The sequence below is a fragment of the Cnephaeus nilssonii genome (assembly GCF_951640355.1).
Source record: "Cnephaeus nilssonii genome assembly, chromosome: 3".
In the NCBI taxonomy this organism is placed as follows: domain Eukaryota; kingdom Metazoa; phylum Chordata; class Mammalia; order Chiroptera; family Vespertilionidae; genus Cnephaeus; species Cnephaeus nilssonii.
Window position 1 is genome coordinate 66,458,670 of NC_137074.1, and position 22,808 is coordinate 66,481,477.

Consider the following 22,808-nt stretch of genomic DNA (forward strand, 5'->3'; position numbering starts at 1 on the left):
TCTTGCTGGGTTTTAAAATAAGACAATCCACATAAAGCCCTTAGCCCAAGGTCAGGTTCAGAAACGACTCAATAAAAACCTGGTCCTATTATTCCTGTAATCCAGAGCTTGTATCTTCCAATTTCCAGATGTGGGATGTAGCCACAGGAGTCGGCCACATGAATGCCACCTTACCACTTTGTGTGGTGGTGGCAGAAAATACCCTGGACCAGGTTCTTTGGTCCCAGAGCATACGATTCCAAATGTCCTCGGAGTGAGACAGAAAATGCAATTTTAGCCATAATGTCTGCCCGACAAGCAAACTTAAGGATTTATTATTTAGCATTTTCTTTAAGGACCTTTGAGCATCTGTCAACATAAGGACGAGAAGACTCCCTGAATGTGAAGCCCACAGTTCTCCCCAGGTCCTACCTTCGGGGCGGTGCTTCTCCCCATAGTAGCACTGCTGAAGTGTGGGGATATGGAAGGAGTGCTTTTCTTTCGAGGCAAAGTGTCACTCAGATAGAGGCCTTCTTTATGCTGTTTTTTCCTTTCTTCCAGGCTTCTAAAGTGCTTTAAATGCAAATGTAAAGCAGAATAGCAAAACTTGACTAATTGAAACAGGTCACTGAAGAAATTAAGAAGTATGCATTTACCAAGAAGTTTGGGAATTTTAACAAAATTTTTTAATATCCAACTCATACTTGTGTTCACTAACAGACTTGGGCTAGCTGGCATTTGGTGAGATACACAGGCAGCAGCAGAATTTTCTTACTGAACCTAGAAACAAAAGGAAAAAACTCCACCTTTCACTCTCATAGTGCCTGCTGCCTTGGGGCCTCAGGACAACTTACAAATGATTATGATGGCCGCCATGTGGATGGCGGAACAGCCAGTGGACAAAGCAAGTAAGCAGTTTCTCCCCTGGTCTGTCTGGACAGTTCTGTGTGGTGGCACAGATCCCAGTGTGAGGAGAACAAGAAAAGGGAGAAGGAAGAAGACGAAGAGAAAGAGCAAGTAAACAGGGGAGCTGTTTTAAAGTTGGAATAATATTTCAATCACATAAACACACTCCAAATCAGCATAACGTTTCCATAAAAGGCATCCTTCTAGGTTACTTTTTTATTTAAAAAAGATCCTGGCCAAGAATCCCCTATAATAATCCTTCACATAAAAAAAATAAAATAAATCCTCCTGTTGACTATTTTTTTTTTTTCCTTTCAGATTCCTAAGGCAAAATTTTGCCAACTTGACATTTATCCAAAATTTTCTTGGCCTCTCAAAAAAAAAAAAAAGTCTTCAATAGTGAAGTTATTTCCTAGTTAAAGTTTCTTTAGGTTTGATCATTTTTACACTAAGCTTGGGCTTTTGAAATATGTAAAAATTAATGCAAATTTGAGTTACCAAATTCCTTCTTCTTCTTTACATGTACCAATCATGAAATATACCTGCATTTTTACTTTAACATTATCTACTTATAGTAGCTAATATTTACTAACCTAAAAGTAGTAGGGAGATAGAGTCCTTTAACAAAGGGTAATAGAGAGCAAAGGTACCTTCAAGAAATGTGAGGGCTGGGCACAGCACAGCAGGGCTTGCCTATTTCGGGGATCTAATGTCTATGCATCCTTGTGATCTTCTGGGGCCCAATTCACACAGAAATTTGATTATAATTTAAAGAAGGCTCATAATAGATTTTTAAAACATGAGCATGCATAAGCACTGTATGTAGTAAAAGGAGGGCAACATTAAGAACAACAAATATGTATTTTTTAATCTGATCAATAAAAACTGTTGTTCTATGGCCCCAAAACACTACTTGGGTGACACTGGATAAGCTATTTACTATACTGAGCCTCAGTTCCCTAAATGTCAATATGCAGTTAATTCATATTTCATGGGATTATTTGAAGGGAGAAATGAGAAGTTTATTTGTAAAATGTTTAGGAAATTTTGACACAGAGTAAAGGAATGATGTCTATTATGGTTTCAATAATGTTTAAAAAATGTGTGTTGACACAGCAACTTTTATACCATGGATTTTATGGAAATAATAATCATTATTTTGAAAATACCCAAGATAAGTTGCAATATTTTGGTTGAGTGAAAACTAATGTATGAGGATATGGAATTAGCTCAAACATATCAAAACTTAGGAGAGGACAGTCAAGGTCCCAAACTTATAACACTCCCCACACCCTTAGACCTCACTAAATGTCCTTTAAAAAGAAAATCAGCAAAGGAGTTATGCGCCTTGTCTTTTTAAGAAATTTCTTTGCAAAAGTTGAAGGAAAGATTTACAAGCTCTGAACACCAGTTCCTAATTACCTGTTGCTCCTGCTGCTGCTGCCTTCTGTGTTTCTTAGCTGGTAGAGGAGGAGGTGTGTCATTTAAAGGGAAGGGATTGACAGACGGAGCCATGACTTCAGGCCAAGGGGCTGATGGAGGTTGAGTGACAGGATGAGGAGAAAGGGTAGAAGGAAACATAAATCCAGGACAGACAGATGATCTTTGCTTCATGGAGGAAAAAAAAAAAAAGTATACATGTGTCCATATAAAATGAAAGAATAATGACAAAGAAATGAAATAAATAACCTCATTGTTCTCATTTTCTTACATTTTAATCAAGAAATCACAAATGATGGGCTGTATCTTTCCATTTAGCCTCTAGTGAAAACCCCAAACTGCAAGCAACTTAGATCAGCAGACGGTATTTTCATTTATTATTATTTGCCCCTTTCCAGATGTTTTAAAAATGCATAACACTAAAAAAAATTCCATACTGCAAAATATAACAGAAAACAAAATTGCCCTAGCCAGTTTGGCTCAGTGGACAGAGCGTCGGCCTGTGGACCAAAGGGTCCTGGTTTGATTCTGATCAAGGGCACGTACCTTGGCTGCAGGCCCCTCCCTGGCCTGGGCCCTGATCAGGGCTCATGCAGTAAGCAACCAATCAATGTGTTTCTCTCACATCCACTCTCTCTAAAATCAATGGAAGAATATCCTCTGGTGAGGATTAAAAAAAAAAAGAAAGAAAGAAAAGAAAACAAAATCAAACTGGAAAGGTGATTCAAACCAACAATTTTAGAAAGAATTTTGATTTTTTAAGAAAGCTAGATCAGGTTAGAGTACTCAGATATAGAGTTTATGTTTTTGGACTTACTTCTAGTAGTCCACTCTGTCCCATATATTTCATGGTTTCTTGTATTACAATTGGTAGAGCAGTACCCCCAAATTGGTATGTTTTTCAAACTCAGTATCACTTTGACCCTCTGGTCAACCAGACGTGTATTTGTCACCAGTGCCCTCATTCTCAGTTAACCAGGGTTAATTTCTGACCTGAGGAAAGCAGTGAATGAATGAAATGTCATGCCAACACACCTCTTTATTTTGTGGCTGGCTCACCAGCACAGCTGTGGTAGGCCCAGTGGCAACAGCATCAGCGTCAGCAGGGAACTGAGTGGAAGGGGATAGACTCGTGGAATTGCCACATGGCTCATTAATTTCATTTACACTGATATAGCCCTAAAAGGAGGAATTTAGAAATTAAACACAAAGAAAGCAAAAGCTGAGGCATGCGAGAGTATTAATGCTCTAATTACAATGGAGTTAGCTTAGAGCGGCACAGCCAGATATCTGTGGCATTATCAAATGTTTCATCAGGGAGTTATCAGCAATTAAAATGGATTTACAGTGCTTAATCATGAAAAATGATACCCCAAACATTAAAAACATTTTTCCCGTTGAAATTATAAATAACCCAACATCGTCGATTTTAAAGTACCCGGAGGTATCACCTTTCATTCTGTTGACTGAATGAGGTTGTCATTACACAACATTTAACATAATCACACACACACAAATCGGAGATATAAAATTGACAATGTAATCATTCACTCTCTATTTCAAGAGCCTTTTCCACATTATTTTTAGATTTTTCTCTCTTCTTCTATTTCCTGATAAATTAAAGTGTGAGTGAATGTGGGCTGAAGGCTACTGTTTTTTGCTCTAAGACATTTTTAAAAACAATAATTTATCTGTAATGGAATCCAACTTTTAGGCATCTCAATTAAATGAGAATAAGAAGTACACTGTCCTCTAGTGAGCTTCTTCTAGCAAGACACATGAGTAAACACTCATACACACACACTCTAAGATGGAGTTGCAACTTGAGGATGTTTTAATTCAAGGCAGCTCCCCCAACTCCCACTCTATCCCCAGGACAGAGAATTTCCAGTTACTTTAAATTCAATGAATCAATTTTGGCTTCAGCATAAATACCCATAAGTCTAAGTGTATCATCTTCAAACTCCTGAATTTATATTTGAGGAAAAGGCACTTGCAAATTTTCATGGAAAGTAATTGTACAGACCAATTATGATTTTCACCACACCAATAAAGCAGTATGAAAAAAGAATGAAGAGTAGGAAATAGTATCTCTTTCGAAGGTAAAATAGTGTTAAATTTAACACTTAGGTTCTTCTACTAGCCCATCAATCTTTTAAAAAAATGGCTCCAAGAAAGGCAAAATAACATTATGCTGATGAAGCAAAAATTCCAGGCTAGAAAGCAAGGCTTTATCGAGAATTATAATTATGAGATATTAGAGAAAGTGGGAATTGACTGTTTATAAATTGGAGGTATCAAAATGCTGCTGAATTAGTCTCGCACTTCAGATAGAGGCAATGAATACTATGTAAAGTTTTATAAGATTAAATGAAAGAAAGGCAGTAGACAACTAGGTTGTCCAAATTTCATTTTATCTTTGATAATGAATCAGAAACAAAGAGTAACAACTTTTGAGTTATTCTTTTGTTCAGTTGATAGTAGAATGTTTCATAGACCACAAAACCAAATTAATTGATTCAAAAATGTATGAAGCTTGTCAAAAGTGGGACTTGCTTAAAAGTTAGATATAAATTCACCACTCCTTAAAAACAAGAGAGAGAGAGAGAGAGAGAGAGAGAGAGAGAGAGAGAGAGAGAGAGGAGAGGAAGTCAGAAAGAAAGAAAGAAAATCAAAACAACTTGTGAGTCAAGTTGATTTGGTCCATGAAAGAGACACATAGCTACTCAAAAGAATTGCAGACACGCAAAAGTAATAAAAAAGCCAAATAGCCTTTTGAAACCAGGAAGTCTGCAGAGAAAAAGAACAACTCATTAATAGAAAAGGAAAGATTTTATTCTTCTACTAAGAGATAAAGAGACCTTGGAGCCTACGTAATTCCTTGGATGCTATAAGCCTTTCAGACTCACTGTGTCCAGAGTCAAACTGCTTATCTTCCCTCTTGAGCCTATTCTTACCCCAGTCCTCCCTTTCTTAGGAAAAGGTACTTGGTATCCATCTCATTATTCAAACTGGAATAATGACATAACTCCTGACACCTTCCTTAATTTACTTCATCCCCACATCCAGCCTATCAACAAGTACTGTCACCTCTGGTTCCAAGATACTCTATCTGCATGCAGCTAATTCTCTCCATTTCTGTGCCATTGCTCGAATCTGAGCCCCCAGCATCTCCAACCTATACTATTGCAATCACCACCACGCGCTGGCTTCCTGGCATCTCCTGCTCCTCCTCCTAATCCAGTAGAGCAGCCCAGAGTGAGGTTTAACAAATGGATATCAAGTGATGTCACCTCCCAGCTTAAAACCACTCAGGGGCTTTCCATCCATATAAAATAAACCACATTTCTTTCAAATGGCTCACAAGACCTAGCCCCTGCCCACCTTGCTAACATTCTATATTTGGCTACACTGCATTCACAACCACCCTTTGTCCACTGAACCTGCCAGTTCCGTGTTCTGAATTATGGGAGAGAAACTATGAAACTGATTCATCTCATAAAGCTTTTGTGGAAATAGTTCACCAGTTGCGTCTGCGGCACACATTAAGCACACCTGTTATGTGATGAACATTTACTTCACATACCCTCCCCCCGCCTCCCCCCCCCCCCCCACACACAAAATACTTACTGTGCAGGAATTCTTAACTTTGATGTCTTTTTAAAAGCAATTTATAAATAAAGGGGTTGTTATTATGCAAATTTTTATGTAGAAGCAAGCTTTTTCCTTAGCTTTTTGTAGAATAGAAATATAAAAAAGTTTTCTTTCTCAGTCAAGGTTATACTTTTCCAAATTAGAGTTAAAATAGTCACCACTGTAGCAGTGTAGCTCTATAAAAAGATATTTAGGAAAGGAGAGTGTCAGGGTCTGACGGAACATGGATGTTTGGGATAAAGAATCTATATAGTTTAATATAAATAGGATTTTTCAATTTAGATAGAAAATAGCAGAGATGACTTTGGGAGAATAAAGAGAGAGAGAAAAGAAAGAAATCAGATTATCTTCTCAAGTATAAAGAGGAATTTTTATGTTAGGAGACTTAGAAGTAAAATAAAACAGAGGAAAAACTAAGAAAGGAAACTGCAGGAAGGAAAGAAGAGAATTTAAGACTAGTTTTGGTCTAGAACCTAAATTTTTTGAAACTCCGAGTTAACTCGCAATGTCACTGTCAAGCAAAATAGGCACATACATACACATACACACAAACACACACAGGGCATTTGCATAAGACACAAAAATAATCCCTTAAATTCTCAAAGCACAAATAATGAAAGGCAGGAAGGCTATCGACACATGGAGTGCTTTCCTAAGTCATTTAAGCTCATGTTTTTTCTGTTCCGCTAATCACAGAAGACTGAGGTGCACGTCTTGATGTCTAAGGTGGTATGAGTGGACATGTAAAATCACAGCTCACCTCTTTTAGAGTATTTGGGTTGACAGGAAACCCTTTCCCCCCCGAGAGGCTGGAGTATTTCTTTTCCAGATTACAAAGATTTTCCTTTTCCTGAAAGAACACAAAATCTATTAAGTTTAGTCAACATTGGATTTCCCTGATGACTAATGACCTTTTAATATTTTTTCAGATGACTTCATATATCTTTTGTAAAGTGTTTATATTTAAGTCTTTTGCCTGCTTTTTAAAAAATTAATTATTGGGTGTTTAAGTGTTATTATTGAGTCATAGGAGTTTTTAATATATTCTGGATACAAGTTCTTTGCCATTTCCTCTTTAAAAAAATATCTTTCCTTACCCCAGGGCACTTGCACTCCTATAATTTCTTCTGGAAACTTCATCACTTCAAGTTTTAAGTTTAAATCTATGATCGCTCTCAAATTAATTTGTATGGATGGTGTGAGAATGGATGCTGTTGAGGTTCCTTTTCTTCCTTGTTTACCCAGTTGATCCAGCACTATCTGTTGGAAAGACTTTCCTTTCTCTACTAGATTTCTTGGAGCCTTTGTAAAAAATGAATTAGACAGCATATGTGCGGGTCTACTTCTGGACTCTGTTTGTTTCCATTGATCTATATATCTATTTGCATGCCAGCACCACACACACAAGTAGTCTTAAATCCTGCAGCTTTATAGTAAGACTTGAAGTCAAATAGTATAAGTTCTCCAACTTTGCTCTTGTTCAAATCTGTTTTGGCTATACTACACTGTTTACATTTTCATATACAGACAATTCTCATATTTTGCAGAGTTAATGTTCCATTATGTTGCCATGAACACTGAATTAGTGAATGCAGAACCAGTGTCCTTAAAGGAATGACAGGGTTGGATTACTGTGAGCCTCTGTATTGATCAATCAGCAAACACACATAACTTTATTTTTATGTGTGTTTCTGTAAATGATGATCAACTAAATTTTAGCATCAACCTGCCAATCTCTACAAAATGTCTGTTGGAATTTTTATTGGGATTGAGCTGCATCTATAGATCCATTTGGGAAAATAAAAATTTTAATACTTATGAACCATCATTTTTACAACAGAATTATGTTTCATGTATTTTTAATAAGGAAATGTTATTTCTGTGAGGGTGCTTATCCATTTATAAAAATTTATCCCTAAGAAACTTCTTCCTTTTCGGCTAAAATTTCAGAAACATATTACATATTACACTATATAATTTAATCTGTGCCCTGGACTATTATGTGAAAAGGTAAAATGGCGGTGGGGAGGCTAATGGTGCTAAAGCAGAGTTCATCCCTAGAGCAGCAGAAAGGAATGGCAACTACAGCTCCATTCAGAGTCTGTAGGTGCTGAAGAAGCAAGAGGAGAGGTGCTGCCGGGGATTGCTGTGGGCTACAGGCACTTTGAGGGAACTGATAATTCTCTATAAAACACCGGTTTTCCTCTCTATTCTCAAACTAAAAATAGCTAAAATGGGAATGCTCCAGCCACACTTCTTCTAGGTGGGGTCATGGTACAGCTTCATATTTTAAAGTATCATCCAGGATTTGCTTTTGTCCTGCACACCATTCTGGGTCCATCTCATATGATCCCAAATGTCACTGGCCTGCATTCAAGGCTCAGTTTGGAGACTAGGCCCATCGACTCACATTTGTGGTGCCTTATTCATGAAATTAGACGATGGCCATTATCAGGAAATCTGGTTGTGGAGGAATCCCTTTCCATGTAGCCACTTTAGGGGCCGGGGTGTGGACATGGTCCCTTTGGTGAGAATAACCTTTACCCCAAAAGTCATTCTTAGATTGCAATCCACTGCTCACTATTTAAAGGCACTTGCTTTGAAGGAAATGAGTTTCCCCAAATTTCCAGTGCTGAAAGGGAAATACTTACTCTTTGCAGCATCATTATTAAATTATTCTTTTCTTTCACAAAGTGGTCTTGTTCTCTCTGAGCCTGCTGGACAATGTGATTGGCTTGCTTTTTCAATGCAGAAATTTTTTCCTGGAGGAAAAGAAGATGATCATAGAAAGATGCAAATTAGACATACAAAGGTTTGCCAGTCTGTCCAGGAAACAAGAGAAAAGGTGGTTATAGCTGGAATAATATTCTCATTGATGGCTGGCCGTGATTACTACCCAGAGGCAGTTTCCTAGACCGCCAAGCTCGTGGCTTTTCCTTACCTAAGGCCAACACAATTTGAGCGGTTTAAAATCTATTTGAAGAACTCAGAAGTCAACAGGAAATCTTGTTTTAGATTATAAATGAATTTTTGGCATCATCTTGGGAGACGCCTTATGGGGAAAACCATGAAATTTCTTATTTAAACTGAGAGCTTAAGAAGTCACCTTCTCCATCTTCCCTTTGCTCAATTTTTTGGGTTTAGTCCAGAGTGCTGGGGTGTGACTCTAAATTCTGGAACAAGAGCTGATTTCTGGGCTGGGCATCTGGGTGCTAGGGGTTGGGAGGAGTCAGTCATGTGCATGGCATTCATGGGGCTATTTCTAATGGTGACAAGCTATCAGCCAGCTTTGCGAACTATTGAGCAACGGACAGAGAAAGTTTCCAAGTAGATTTTGTTCATACGATTATTCTGAATCTAGCTACTATGATTGCAAAAGGAAGTAATTGAAAACAAATACCGAAATTTCTGATTTTCTCTAACTCGGTTTTCACATAAGAAAAAAAAAAAAAGGTATTATTTATAAATGCATCCACAGCATTAAGTAACAATGGCTGTAACATGTAATGTTTATCTAGTTTAAAGCCCCATTTGGCAAAGAGATGGCAGGCTCCATAATCTGCAAAATGTGATATGTGATTAAACACTCAAAGACATTCAGATGTAAAGACAGGCAGACAGACACATGCTATAGCTATATTAATGATTACTATTGTCACACAGTGAGGGGTAGATTGTGATTTTGGCCTTGAATGGCACCCGGCAAACGTACCTTTCTAGTGACAATGTTCCGTTGATATTCAGCCACCTCACGCAAGAGCTGTTGGGTCAGGTTCTCCTTTTCCTCATCCAGACGGCTCTCATGCTCTAGCTGCTGGAATTCCAGGTCCTCAAAGTGTTTGCTCTCAACATCCAACAGGTCGGCATCCTTTGGAGAAAAGCAAATGAAAACAAGACACACCAGAATGGCTACAGCCTTTTTAATGTGAAGAAAAAAAATTTAAAAGCAAACAGTCTAAAATATCTTTTCAATTACAACATCAAACAGGGGTATAATATGGTAACCCTTTCCTTTTGGAATTAACCCCCAGTGCAGAGACTGTTATTAGAATGGAAAAGGACTTGGGGGTAGGGGATGGGGACACATTTATTTCACCATTGATTTTAGACTGCTTTGTGGACAAAGAAACCCTTGCTTTAAATCTACTGGGTGGCTTTAAAATGGATCACAAAGTATACAAAGAATTCAGTGAATAACGTAAATACTATCTGCAGACCAAAGGTGTGACATAGCCTCTTGAGAAAATTCCCATTTTCTACAAATGGTCAAATAAAATGGGACTTTAGTGATTAAATTCAAGATTTCAAAGTTGTTGACTGTAAAAAAAAAAGTTGGCATACATAACAGACCAGAGGTCTCTAAGAGGGATAATATGCCCCAAATGGCACATCACACAATCCACTAAGATGTGAAGAGAAAATATTAGAGCTCCTTCATACTTAATTTTAGTTTTTCATTTCCTTTTATAATTCCTCAATAAATGTTTTTAATCTATACAGATAGAATAGCATATATACATTATTTAAAATAAATATATATTTTTGAGCATGCATAAGTATATATATGATCAATGTAACATATAGGCATGCATGCTCACATAATTTTATTGAAGAGAGGTATAATCAAACATATTTGGAGATTGGGGTTCTTAAAAAATTGTTTACAAAACTTCTTAGTGGAAAGAAGGGACCACAGCTCTCACCAGGCACAAAGAGAGACTCAAAGATTACATACAGTACTCTGGGTAATCTTGAGGACACTTAAGAAAGATCTGAAATCATAAAAATCAGATGATCTAGAACAGGCATTCTCCAACTCATAAGATGCCAAAAGACAAGAATGAATCTGTATCTGTGCAAAAATCGACCCGTGTTGTATAAGTTATTTTCCAATCTATTTTTTAAAAAATGTATTTTATTGATTTTTTACAGAAAGAAAGGGAGAGGGATAGAGAGTTAGAAACATCGATGAGAGAGAAACATTGATCAGCTGCCTCCTGCACACTCCCCACTGGAGATGTGCCCGCAACCAAGGTACATGCCTTGACCAGAATCGAACCTGGGACCCTTCAGTCCGCAGGCCGATGATGCTCTATCCACTGAGCCAAACCAGTTAGGGCTCTCCAATCTATTTTTTAAAAAACATCCACTCCTTTACTTTTGGAGACTTTGACAGAACTATAAATGTGGTATGTATAGATTTTTAAAAATATATAATTTATAAATAATCTATGGCAAAAAAGAAGAGGCAGCTGAACAATATGGATCACAGCTCTTCATAGGCAAAAAAGCCAATACTTTTTTATCAATCAAAACATCAAAAAGAGTTGAAAAAATAAATATATCATAATTTAGATCTGCATCAGTATTTAACTCTATCCACCTCCTAGTTTTTATGTAAGTGATAATAAATTAAGTCTTTTAATCAAATGGAATATATTTCTATTTTATGGAACAAATTTTATTCTGTGAATGATTCACAGAAGAGATATTAGCTACCATGTAACCCATGTGATTAAAACCAACACTATAGCAACAGAAGTGTATTCTCAAAGCTTAAGAGCAGAAAAACAATTTGAAAAATTTATCATTTAAAACTTCTTTACACTTAAATTGGCAAGACTAAAATATGCTTTGGTTTCAAGTTATTGCCTGACATTTCAAGTTTCTCAGACATTTCATGTTTATTATTTCTAAAGAAATTAATAAATTCAGACCAAATCTAGTCTCTACGGAGAAATTAAGAGATAACTCCAGTATTATGTCTTGAAACAAGTATTAAGTCCTACAGTCTTGCAGCAATACATTAGCTGATATATTTATTCATACAGGCATACACACTAATTTTTAAAGTCTTTCCATTAAGCTTGGTTTGTGTCTAAATGTTATTGAGATAAAAATTTAATAAACTTTTTTTTTTAGTTTATAGATAATCTACATTTAAAGTGGATATATATGGCTCACAATATATACACTATGCTAGTCAGTCCCTCACTCCACATCTGGTTAACATGCAGTATGTTATTTTAACCGCACGGAGGTCAGAGAGTCACTAATTAATTTGTAGTAAATATTTAAACCACTGCATGACAATAATAGCACACTAGGAAGGAAACTGGAAAACTAAAGCTAAACTCGGCACTCAGATTCCGTGGGTGTAATCATCTGATCAAGTTATCTAAACTATCAAAATGTGTGTCTATAAACTTACACTGTGAAAGAAAAACAACTTGGGAGGGCAAAAAAAATTTAAAAGGTATTAGATAATACAAATTTAGGGGATGAAAATTGGGAGAAGCAGTTTCATTGAGCACAAAACAATATAGGCAAGAAGCTCCGGTAAGTGTACGATGAGTTGAATGAAAATCTGAAGTCCACTTCACTACTAGAAGAACAAATCTAGCAAGCTTAAAGGCCAGGTGTGAAAGGCCCTGAAACAGCTCACTAAAGAAAATTCAGTGCAATTCCTTTTTTTCTTTCCAATAACTTTTGAGAATTTATATGGCAGAGTTTATATGTAGATCTTCAATGTTTTCTTTGCCTTGTAGAGGAAGAAGAGAATAGATGTGGTAAAGCCAGGAGAGATTAAAGTAATGATTTCATGACAGCTCAAGACCAAGTCTGAAAGAAAATTTAAATGGGGCTCAGGCTTTAACATTCCTGCATCTTTTTAAAAATATATACATTTTATTTATTTTTTACAGAGAGGAAGGGAGAGGGAAAGAGAGTTAGAAACATCCATCAGCTGCCTCTTGCACACCTCCAACTGGGGATGTGCCCGCAACCAAGGTACATGCCCTTGACCAGAATCGAACCTGGGACCTTTCAGTCTGCAGGCCGACGCTCTATCCACTGAGCCAAACCGGTTAGGGCAACATTCTTGCATCTTATGTTCTATAGTCCAACACTTTAACTGCATACTTTTGGAATTTGGAAAGATAATGGTATAATGGTACATCTAGTACAACCTCTTCATTTTATACAGGAGGATACTGAGGCCCATGGAAGTTGAATGACTTGTGCAAGATTAAATTATAAACTGATTGTAGAGTCACTGACAAGGTCTCCCAATTATAGATATTATGGTGCCCTGATGGTGTGGCTCAGTTGTTGAGTGTCAACCTGTGAACCAGGAGGTCATGGTTCAATTCCTGGTAGGGGCACATGCCCAGGTTGTGGCTCCATCCTCCATCCCAGTGTGGGGCCTGCAGGAGGCAGCCAATCAATGATTCTCCCTCATCATCTCTCTCTCTCTCTCTCTCTCTCTCTCTCTCTCTCTCTCTCTCTCTCCCTCTCTCTCCCTCTCTGAAGTCAATTAAAAAAATAAATATACACACACACATATATATATAAAATATGGAATAAAATTTTTTTAAAACCAGGAGGCTAAAATCAACTAGGCAGCTGAATAAATATCCAAAGCACAAGAAACTGTCCTAGCCAGGTGTTGCCTGCATTTAATAATGGAACCTATCCTGGCAAATGAAAGACTCATTTAATTTCAGCTTTCTCTCCCACACTACTCATACCCCGGGGAGCAATTTGATTGGTGAGCCCATATCCACTACATATTATTGCAGGCCATGAAACAACATCAGAGGAAAAGTGCAATCTGACTCAAAGCAATGATTTAGAGGTAAGAAGCTCAGTCATAAATCCATAGGGTTGAATACACAAAATCAACCTACAATTTCAGCTTAAGTATTTGAGACAACATACAGTTTAAGAAAATGATGTTCTTCCTATTCCTTTATGATTTTATTTTGTATAACTTGCCACCTAATGAAATTTGTTGTAATAAAACCAACTTTATTGAATCTAGTTAAAATGCCTTGGGGAAAACTTTGTGGTGAAATGGTAATCTGAAATGTTTGAGGTCTGAAGGGAAATGAATTGTGGTAACACAGGAAAGTTTCACTTCTCATGAAATAAGTGAACTTTTTACTTATTAAGCCAATGGATTGGTGAAGAGTTACTATGGTCGTTATTCCTGAAAAAATAGAATTAGTAGACCTCTTGATATCAAGAGAACAGAAGCTATCACAAGCCAGTTTTTCTACTAAGAAAAAGGGTTTTATGATAAGTATATTACACTCTGCTTGGGGGAGGAAGAGGAAGGAGTCTTTGCCTTTAATTAGTGAAATATGCTTTCTACATAATTTCCTTTCCTCTTTTGTACTCAAAATCCTTAGAATGTATACAAATTTATGTGTTATCCTATAGAAGCTAGATTAAGCAAACAGCAATTATATCAACCTGAGTTCAGTTTATTAATAGAATCTACCAATTTTTATCTGAAGTGATGTTTATAAAGAATACAAACAATAACTGCATAACTAGAGGAAAGAATAAACAAAATATATAACTATGTTGCTGACTCATAGTATTTCAGCTATGTAAAAACTTTAGTAATAAGGAAAGTTGAAAAATATTAAACAATTATAAAAATCAGTTCCCCGACCTCTTTTGTGAACTGGCATAAACACAAATAAATGACAAACTAAAATAATTTTATAAATACTATTATTCTTTTCCTAATCATTGATACCACAAGATTTCCAGAGAACGTGCCATTGAGGGATTAAGAGTTTTATCTTCTTACAGCAAATTTAGCTGCACACAATAAAATGAGTGACGAGGAAGAAACACTGTTGGAACTTCCTTTGATCCAACATTGTAAGAAATAACAAGTATTAAAACTGTTATGCTGCAGTTTAACTTGTCTGCATTCGGCACTCTTTATTAAGATGCTTTCCACCTCTGCAATATACAGAAAAGTTTTAACTAATTTTTCATAACCTAGTGATTGATGCTCAAGGCATCAAATATCTTTGTATTAAAGGTCATCTTAAACATTTTCGAGGGTGGGCTATCTTATTTTTCAACCTGGGAAAGCTCAAGGAGGTAGATATAATGGCATGAATGAAATTAGCCTTCTTTTCTACTCATGTGGAATCATAAATTGTTAGTCACTCAAAACTAATTACTATTATGTGATTTCTTTGAAAGTCCAAGACTTTTAATGACTGCTTCCCCAGGGCCACACTTTATTTGGGCTTCTGTTTCGAGGAAACGGCCCTGCTATCTCTGAACCAAGAAGTGGCCTTTACCAGTGATTCTGAAGCCATCCACATAGTCGTGTTTTCAGAGTGTGGCCGTGTTCGGCACTGCCAGCATCATGGATCAGTGAATAACCTGATGAAGTTCAACTAGAAGGTCTGTGCTGTACTAAGTTTTTAAAGTCATGACATTCACATAGAAGATGTTGAGACCACTAGTACTGCCCTGCATCTTGAGGTTGCATGTTTGATTGCTGTGATTGTGCTTGTGAGTTCAACGTCACCACTAGTAAGAAGTAGAAAGAAAAACCATACACTAAGCGGTGGTGGGGAGCAAACAGGAGAATTTTTGGACAAGAGAATAAAATTAAGCTAAAAAATATTCAAGGGCAAATAGTATTCACAATGCAGCACAGAATGGGGTGAAGATGTCAGTTGATTTAAATGCTACAATCTTGGTGACCATTACATGTCAGGAATTGCTCTCTTGAAAAAACTAAAACAGAAAACAAACAAACAAAAAAGCACCCAAAAACAAAGAATGTTTTTACATTATCAGTTAGGTGAAGGATTCTAACAAGGTAATTTTTAACTGATTAGCATGATATAATATATACTGTCAGCATGCATATTTCTGTTTAAAAAATATCTAATGACCAGAACTTATGCAAATTTATGGTATGTGAAAAAGGAAGTCGGAGTAAGTAGAATTTAATTGAAAAAACAAAAACAAAACAAAAAAAAGCAAAAAACAATGGGCACATTCCTGTTTGCTACTGACCCTCTTCAGCTGCTGCTGTAACTGTTCCCGCATGGACTCAGGACAAGTGTCCAGCTGGGTCTTCTGCTCGGAGTAAAGCTCCTGAAGCCTCTCTAGTTTTTCCCTTTCAGCATCAAGCTTTACCTTCTCCTGAAGTTCAGAAATCAGAAAATAGAAGAATAGAAATTACCTTCACACCTAAGCAGGCGTTAGTGAACATTTCCCAAGGATCACACATACAGTACAGTATATGCAAACTCTAGATATCCTATGAACGTAGAAACATAGGCTAGTGACTAGGAACAGGGGGTATAAGTGGAAGTAGAAACAAGGGACCCATTTCTGTATTCTCAAAACACAATCTGCCTCCTGGAGTATTGGCAATGACCCCCATCCTTCCTTCCTTCATGCCACCACGTTAAATAAGCTGGGGAAGCAACGGTAGTGTTGGTCAATGGTCAACAAAGAACAAAAGCAATGCCAACAGAATTCATAAGACAGCCTTGCAGAGTCACTTGGCTGAGAGCCAGACAACGAAAAGCAGGCATTTACCTCAAGTACTGTGGTAGTCCAATTTGCTCAAGACATTTCTTAGGCAAGCTTTGGGAATCATTGAAATTTTATTCCCATATCAGAGGCACATTAGGCACTTTAGGTAATACCCTGGCATCCGAAACAGTTCTAGCTATCTGGTAAACCTCAGTGCTTAAGCAATTTGAGGATCTGATTCCAAGGAGAACATCTAATTCAGAGGCTGAGAGAGTTAGTAAAAAAAAAAGACTTGACTAAGCAGTGAGAGGAAGGTATGTAAGAGACTCCGAATGTGTGACATTTACTGTGGAGATAAGAACTTCCCCTATACGGACTGACTAAAAAAATAAGTGAAACATGGACTGTGAAAAAAGAGGAGAGGAGAACACCCAGGAGTCAGAGAATAGAAGAGAAAGGAGAAGATAGCACTAAATCCCTCCTAAGTCACACACTCCAAAGTGACCCCGGACATTTTCCGGAGTATAATAGGTGAATCTGTAATACAGTGATTACCAGGCCCTCCAATGCCACTCAGTAAACAAACAAAACTTCAACCTGTTTAGTGCTGGTCTTCCCAACTTATGTTCCCTTTATGATACTCTGAACCCTTGATGTAAACTTCAGACCTGATTCTCTCCTTGCGGAACACTCTCAGACTACACAAAAGCACTTTATGAAGCATGACCACAGTTTCACCCTCAGTAAGCAAAATACCATGTTCATTCTGTGTGAATTGGTAGAAATAAAACTGGCTTCTAAGTATATTACAGAAGTAGTTTTTTAAAAGATGAAGCTCTGAAGTAGTCCTATGAAATTATACTTACTATAACTTCTTCATCCAAATGGCCATGATTTCCTGTGTAAACATATATTTAGATTCTTTATAAAAGATGTTATGGTGGGGTTTTTTTTTTAAAGTCTAAAACTGTTCACTTGAGTCTCTATTTTTGGCTTACATTTTAAAGTGTCAAGAACATTTTAGAAATGTATGTTTTGATTTAGAAATGCATTCTTTTCTCAAAATGATTAAATCCAGAAATCATAAAACTGAAATCCTACTTCACATATCAACCTAAAAATGATTCTGTAACTTATACCTCAGCAGATTGTAAGTACAGTGTCCTGGTCTGTAATGGCAAGTCTGCTCATTGGGCGCATACATTGAGCAGGAATTGGAGAAAGTAATGACACTGTTCAGAGAAAAAAAAGATTCTCAAGTGTTGATTCATAGTAAAACTGAATATACTGGCAGTACCAGTTAGATTTAGTCTTTGCTTTTAGAATCAATCATTTTTCCCTTATAAAACCAGCAATACAGAGTACCCATTGTCTTTTGGCCAATAAAATGTATTTCCTCTGTGTGTGGATCAAAGATGGCCCTCTTTAGAAAGCAAATAATGTTATCCAAAAACAATTTTATTTCTAGATATTACATCAACAAATTTTGCAGTAAATCTAGTTCCAAACAGGAAGTTAAGCAAATAAGAAAACCATTAATTCCAATTAAATACCATAAGTTCAAAGCCCACAAATTTAAAGTTATATTTGATAAAAAACACTGATACAATATTTGATAATATGAAAAGGTGCTGGCCTAAAACACAGGTCTCAATCCAAAGAAATAAACAATTGCTCTGATGCCCTCATTTAAAAAAAATTGTTAATAATAGATCACAAATGAACAGCTAATAAGAAATACCTTATGTTTACATAGTGCCTTCCTCCTGAGGTGCTCAAAACGTTTCGCAATTCCATACAAGGGGGCGGTTAGAAGAATTATGCAAGCAGGCACCATCAGAACCTTCTGCAGCTTCTCTGAGATTTACCCGTAAGGCTGTGACCGCTACCTAGGTCTCAGTGGGGCCAACGCTAGGGCAAAGGAAGTAAAGGGGAAGGATGAAAGAAGGACTCGTGGCAGGTGTACCCGGCCATCAATCACAGAGGACCCCAGAGGTGACATCACTCCTGCCAGAGCCAGAAGGAGACCAACTCTGAGTCAGAAAGAAATTAATATTCCTCTCTCCTATTTCCTGCCCAGGAAGTTTTCAGAGGAAAATTAGCTCCAAGCAAGTAGTTAATTAGAGCTGAAAGTATCACCTAATACAGCAAAGGTAAAATAGATGGACAAATTAGACGGTGCTCTAATTGCTTTCTACAATTATTGCGTTATAATTGATTTTTACAGGGATTCTTGCTTTTTACATGTAAAATATTAAAACAGGTGTCATTCTCTTCCCCCAGATTTAAAACTCCCCTATTCCAATGACCATAGCACAGTGATATTTTCCAAACGTAATATTGGGAAAGAGTATAACTTTTTTAAGAGATTCATAAAATTGATTTTCAGGAAATACATGAATTAAATTTTTAATATTTTAATAAATTTAACTTTGTTGAAAAAATAAGATTTCAAGGAATTTGGACACACCAGGAAAACCCAGGTGTACAGGGGACATTTACAAAACCAAGAACAGATCAAGATTCCCTAGAGACACGGCTGCTTCCATCAGCACTGTTCTCACATTGACTTGTCCTCGTCACAAATTCATTGCCAGATGGTGCCTGTTTTGTGTACTTAAGACTGATGTTCCTGAGGTGTATATACAGCCAAAAGTAAATTACTTTGCGGGCAAATGAAAGTAGAAATCAGTACATAAACCAGGCTTATATTTGTTTCCATAGTGAGTTGTTCATTCACTCACTCAACAAATATTTACAAGGGGCTAGAGGTAGAGAAGAGAGGGAACTTGATCACTTCTTATGAAGTACAGGCTATTCAGCTCTGTGGTTCTTAGCCCAGACTGCACGTTAGAATACCTTCTGTGAGCTTTTCAATATGTTATTTCCAGGCCTCCACTTAATCAGAAAGGCTAAGGAATGAGCCTTTAAAAAATCTCGTCAGCCCAGCACTGTTCATATAACTAAGAGTGGCTCAGTTGGTTGAGTGTCGTCCTGTGTTCAATTCCCAGTCAGGGCATATACCTAGACTGTGGATTCGACCCCTGGTTGGGCACATAAGGAAGGCAACAGATCAATGTTCCTCTCTCACATCGATGTTTCTCTCTCCCTTCCTCTCTCTAAGCATGTCCTCGGGTGAGAATAAAAAACAAAACAACAACAACAAAAATCTCTCCAACTTTTCTAATATGCAGCCAGGCTAAATCACTGATTTAGCCACCCAGGATGATGTGAAAGGCAAAAGCAATTAACTATATTTTGACTTTCCTAATGAAGACACCAGATTCTACCACAGGGTACAACAGAAATTGTTCTTAAATATTTGGTCTTAGCACCTTTGCTTCAGAATATAAAAGGCTTCTCTTACAAGTAACATCCCAGTTGTTTTTGTCCCAAATTTTTACATTCATATTAAATGCTTCAAGTAAACTAAACGAAAATTGGATTGTGAGAGATTTCAATATCCAATATGCATTCAGAGATAAATGATGCATTTCAAATTCAGGTGCAAAACGATTCTCTTCTAATAGACAAATGGTCAGAAGTGGTTATAAAGTTACCCTAAATAATTTGAATTTGCACAAAAGAATTGCCAATAATCTTGAATGAACGTAATAGACCAAGGGTTGTCATAGGACCACGTATGTTGCTAGATCTGTGCTTAGATGACAGTAATGTAAGTTTTCTCTCTTTTAAGTTGTATTCTTGAACTGAAAGTTAACTTGTTGTTTCTATCTGAATTTCAATACCCACACAGAAATTCTTGAATACCAATGAAAAAAATCATTTTAGCATATCTAAGTGCGCCATACTTGCTAAGCAGATGGTTCAAGCTTATTCTGAAAAGATTCTTACGTTATTAGCTTGTATGGCTGCTAGTTAAAACAGAGGACACTCAGTTAAATTTTAATTTCAGGTAAACAATAAATTACCTTTTAATGTAAGTGAGTCCCAAATAATGCATGAGACATAATTATACCAAAAATGTCTTTTCTTTTCACACTGTCATGCCATGAACTCATAGGGAATGGGCTCCCACAGCTCAGGCTCCTTCCCACTGGTTCTCACACAGTGTGGCTCTCTGGGTGGAGCCGGCTGGCGCTTCAGCTGAACCCAGGTTCCCTTCTCTGTGGCTCCCTTCCCCTTCTGATCATTTTCCTTCACACGTTCCAGGGAGCTATCTCAGCTCTTAGAGTGTTTAATGCGCTCAGTACGTACGTTCATTCTGTTGGCCAGATCTTGCCCTTAACTTGTTTGTTCACAACAATGTCCACCACATGTTGGATGACACTGCAGACTCCTCCAGTTTTGCCATGGGAACATTTGTGAACACTGTACTTCCCTTGATGCCTACATCATCTTTTTTGTAGATTTGCATGTATGTGGCCAAAGGAACAACTCCACGTTTTCTAAAAGGCCCAGAAAACTCATAGTGGGTGCCTCTCTTCTTTCCCTTTGTGTTAGTCATTTCGGGGAATTACTGAAAGGTGGTTATTCCGGCCCAAAGGGAAAGTTATTTTCTGTGTATTGGAAATGCAAATTTAACTGGAGGGGGCAAATCCAAAAGCATCATTAGTTTGATAAGGTTTTCTTGAAAATAAAGACCCATCTTTGTAACTTCCAAACTGTTTAGCACAGAATCCAGCACACACTAGGTAATAGGAACATGTTTCATGAAACAATGGGTCAGATTTTGAATGGGTACAATGATGGGTTAAAAGTCATAGTCCCTAAGCCGTCATTTTTAAAGGTGGTCCATCCAAAATCCTCTCTGTACACCCTAGAATCCCTTTCCTTAACATTTTCTAAACACTGTGGGGTTGTCTAGCAGGCAGGCATCCTCCTTGGTTCATGGATTAGGCAACTGTTTTAAGCTTAAAACCACTTATCTGAAATTCTTAAGGCCACAAGTGTTCCAGATTTCAGAATATTCTTAATTTTAGAGGGGTTACACAGTTCATATAGCATATATTATATGGCATTTCCAGTGAGGTTGGGAAGATACCTTTACTCAAACATGTTACCATTTCTACAGCTACTTAAGAATATTCACACCAAGTGAATATTAGTCAAAGTCAGGTTTTGCGACCAACTAAATTTTGGTGCCAACCTTACTAAACTAAAAGTTTTTTCTCCATAAAACTTTTCAGATTTTCGAATTGCAGAGGAATGATATAAACCAGTGATGGCGAACCTATGACATGCGTGTCAGCACTGACACGCGTAGCCATTTCTGATGACACGCGGCCGCTGAGACGGCCGCATGCCAAGGATGAAACATTTGCGAAATAATGTTTTTTCCTCAAAGTGACACACTACCCGAGTTATGCTCAGTTTTTTGGCGAAGTTTGACACACCAAGCTCAAAAGGTTGCCCATCACTGATATAAACCTATGTCAACAAATGGTGATTGTCGAGAACCCGTTCTCTGTCTGCCTCTGAGGCATTTTCCTATTATTTCTTTCTGGATTTTTTTTTTCCCCTTTGGCTTTGATATTTTAATTACAAAATTAATGGATATTTAGTGTAAAAAAACTTGGAAAACTAAAACACTAAGAATTTATGTAATCAAACAACCACCAGAAAAAAATACCCTAATCTGGAATCCTGTTGATTTAATCCTCAAATCCTTTGATATATTTCCACTTCCTCTAATCAGGGAGCTAACTTTGAAATGTAAGAAAGAAGCAAGGGAAGCACTGGGTCCCTCTGAACATGGACTGCGACGTGGCCAACACTCTGCACTCAGGAGGCATTAACACTTTGCTGAGGAATCCGGGCCTGGCTCAGGTCTTCCCCTGGCTCTGCAGGAAGGATGGGGAGGAAGTAACAGGTACTTTGGCAAGACAATAATGGGCAATGACACTTAACCATCTGAAATACAGTGACATATGCTTATTGTAGGAAAATCAGTCCATTCATTTAAGATTTCATTCAGGAGCATGTTGTATGGCATAGAGTGATTTAAGCTTCAGTTCACACCTTTAAGATGTTTTGGCTATAAAATGTGCAGGTCAGGATGGCCACAGAGTATCAGTATCTACCTGAGTGAGGATCATTAAGAAAACACATAAGAAAAATCTATATAAACAAACACATACGCCCGCACGTTCTCAGCAGCTGCCCAAAATGGGACTTCGCCTTGGCTGAAGGCAGTGGAAGGAAGGGAAGCCGGCTCCCCACGAGGCCTTTGGCCAAACTGAGCTCCCTGGATCTGGTGGCCTCCCCACTCTCAGTCACCAAGCCCAGTAAACTAAAGCAGTTTACTAGAGCAGAGATGAACAATCCTCTCTCCTTTCACCCCCCCCCCCCGCCCCCCAAAAAAGCATGATGGCCTCTTTGCTTACTGCTTCATCAGATAAGCATCCCCTCTGAGTTGATGTTTGAGTCGGATCCTTATATCTGCTCAGGGTTTATCTGACTCATAGAGATTCTGTCTGTGACGGGACCGCTGTCTGAGAACACGACAGGCAGGTGGCATTAGCTCAGAGTGACATGGAAACAAGCTTACTGGTGCTCTT

General features: G+C 37.6%; 1 protein-coding gene and 1 pseudogene across 13 annotated transcripts in view; both read right to left on the reverse strand.

The window, feature by feature from the left end:
• PHLDB2 (pleckstrin homology like domain family B member 2) overlaps positions 1-22,808 on the reverse strand; it is a 231,972-nt gene that overhangs the window by 28,646 nt on the left and 180,518 nt on the right. For 6 of the 12 annotated variants that reach the window (XM_079766819.1, XM_079766815.1, XM_079766823.1 and 3 more), the window contains 7 exons: positions 15,820-15,948; positions 9,692-9,847; positions 8,631-8,741; positions 6,740-6,829; positions 3,361-3,504; positions 2,308-2,493; positions 412-552 (listed from right to left, as the gene is read on the reverse strand). In XM_079766819.1, the coding sequence (XP_079622945.1) occupies positions 412-552; positions 2,308-2,493; positions 3,361-3,504; positions 6,740-6,829; positions 8,631-8,741; positions 9,692-9,847; positions 15,820-15,948 (957 nt within the window). The remainder of the gene's footprint in view (positions 1-411; positions 553-2,307; positions 2,494-3,360; positions 3,505-6,739; positions 6,830-8,630; positions 8,742-9,691; positions 9,848-15,819; positions 15,949-22,808) is intronic. The other 6 variants (XM_079766825.1, XM_079766818.1, XM_079766824.1 and 3 more) reach the window with 5 other exon arrangements.
• On the reverse strand, positions 15,956-21,462 carry LOC307096994 (large ribosomal subunit protein eL21-like; annotated as a pseudogene). The gene is made up of 2 exons (XR_013815244.1): positions 18,029-21,462; positions 15,956-17,185 (listed from the first exon to the last, which is right to left on the reverse strand). The product of XR_013815244.1 is annotated as a large ribosomal subunit protein eL21-like (transcript).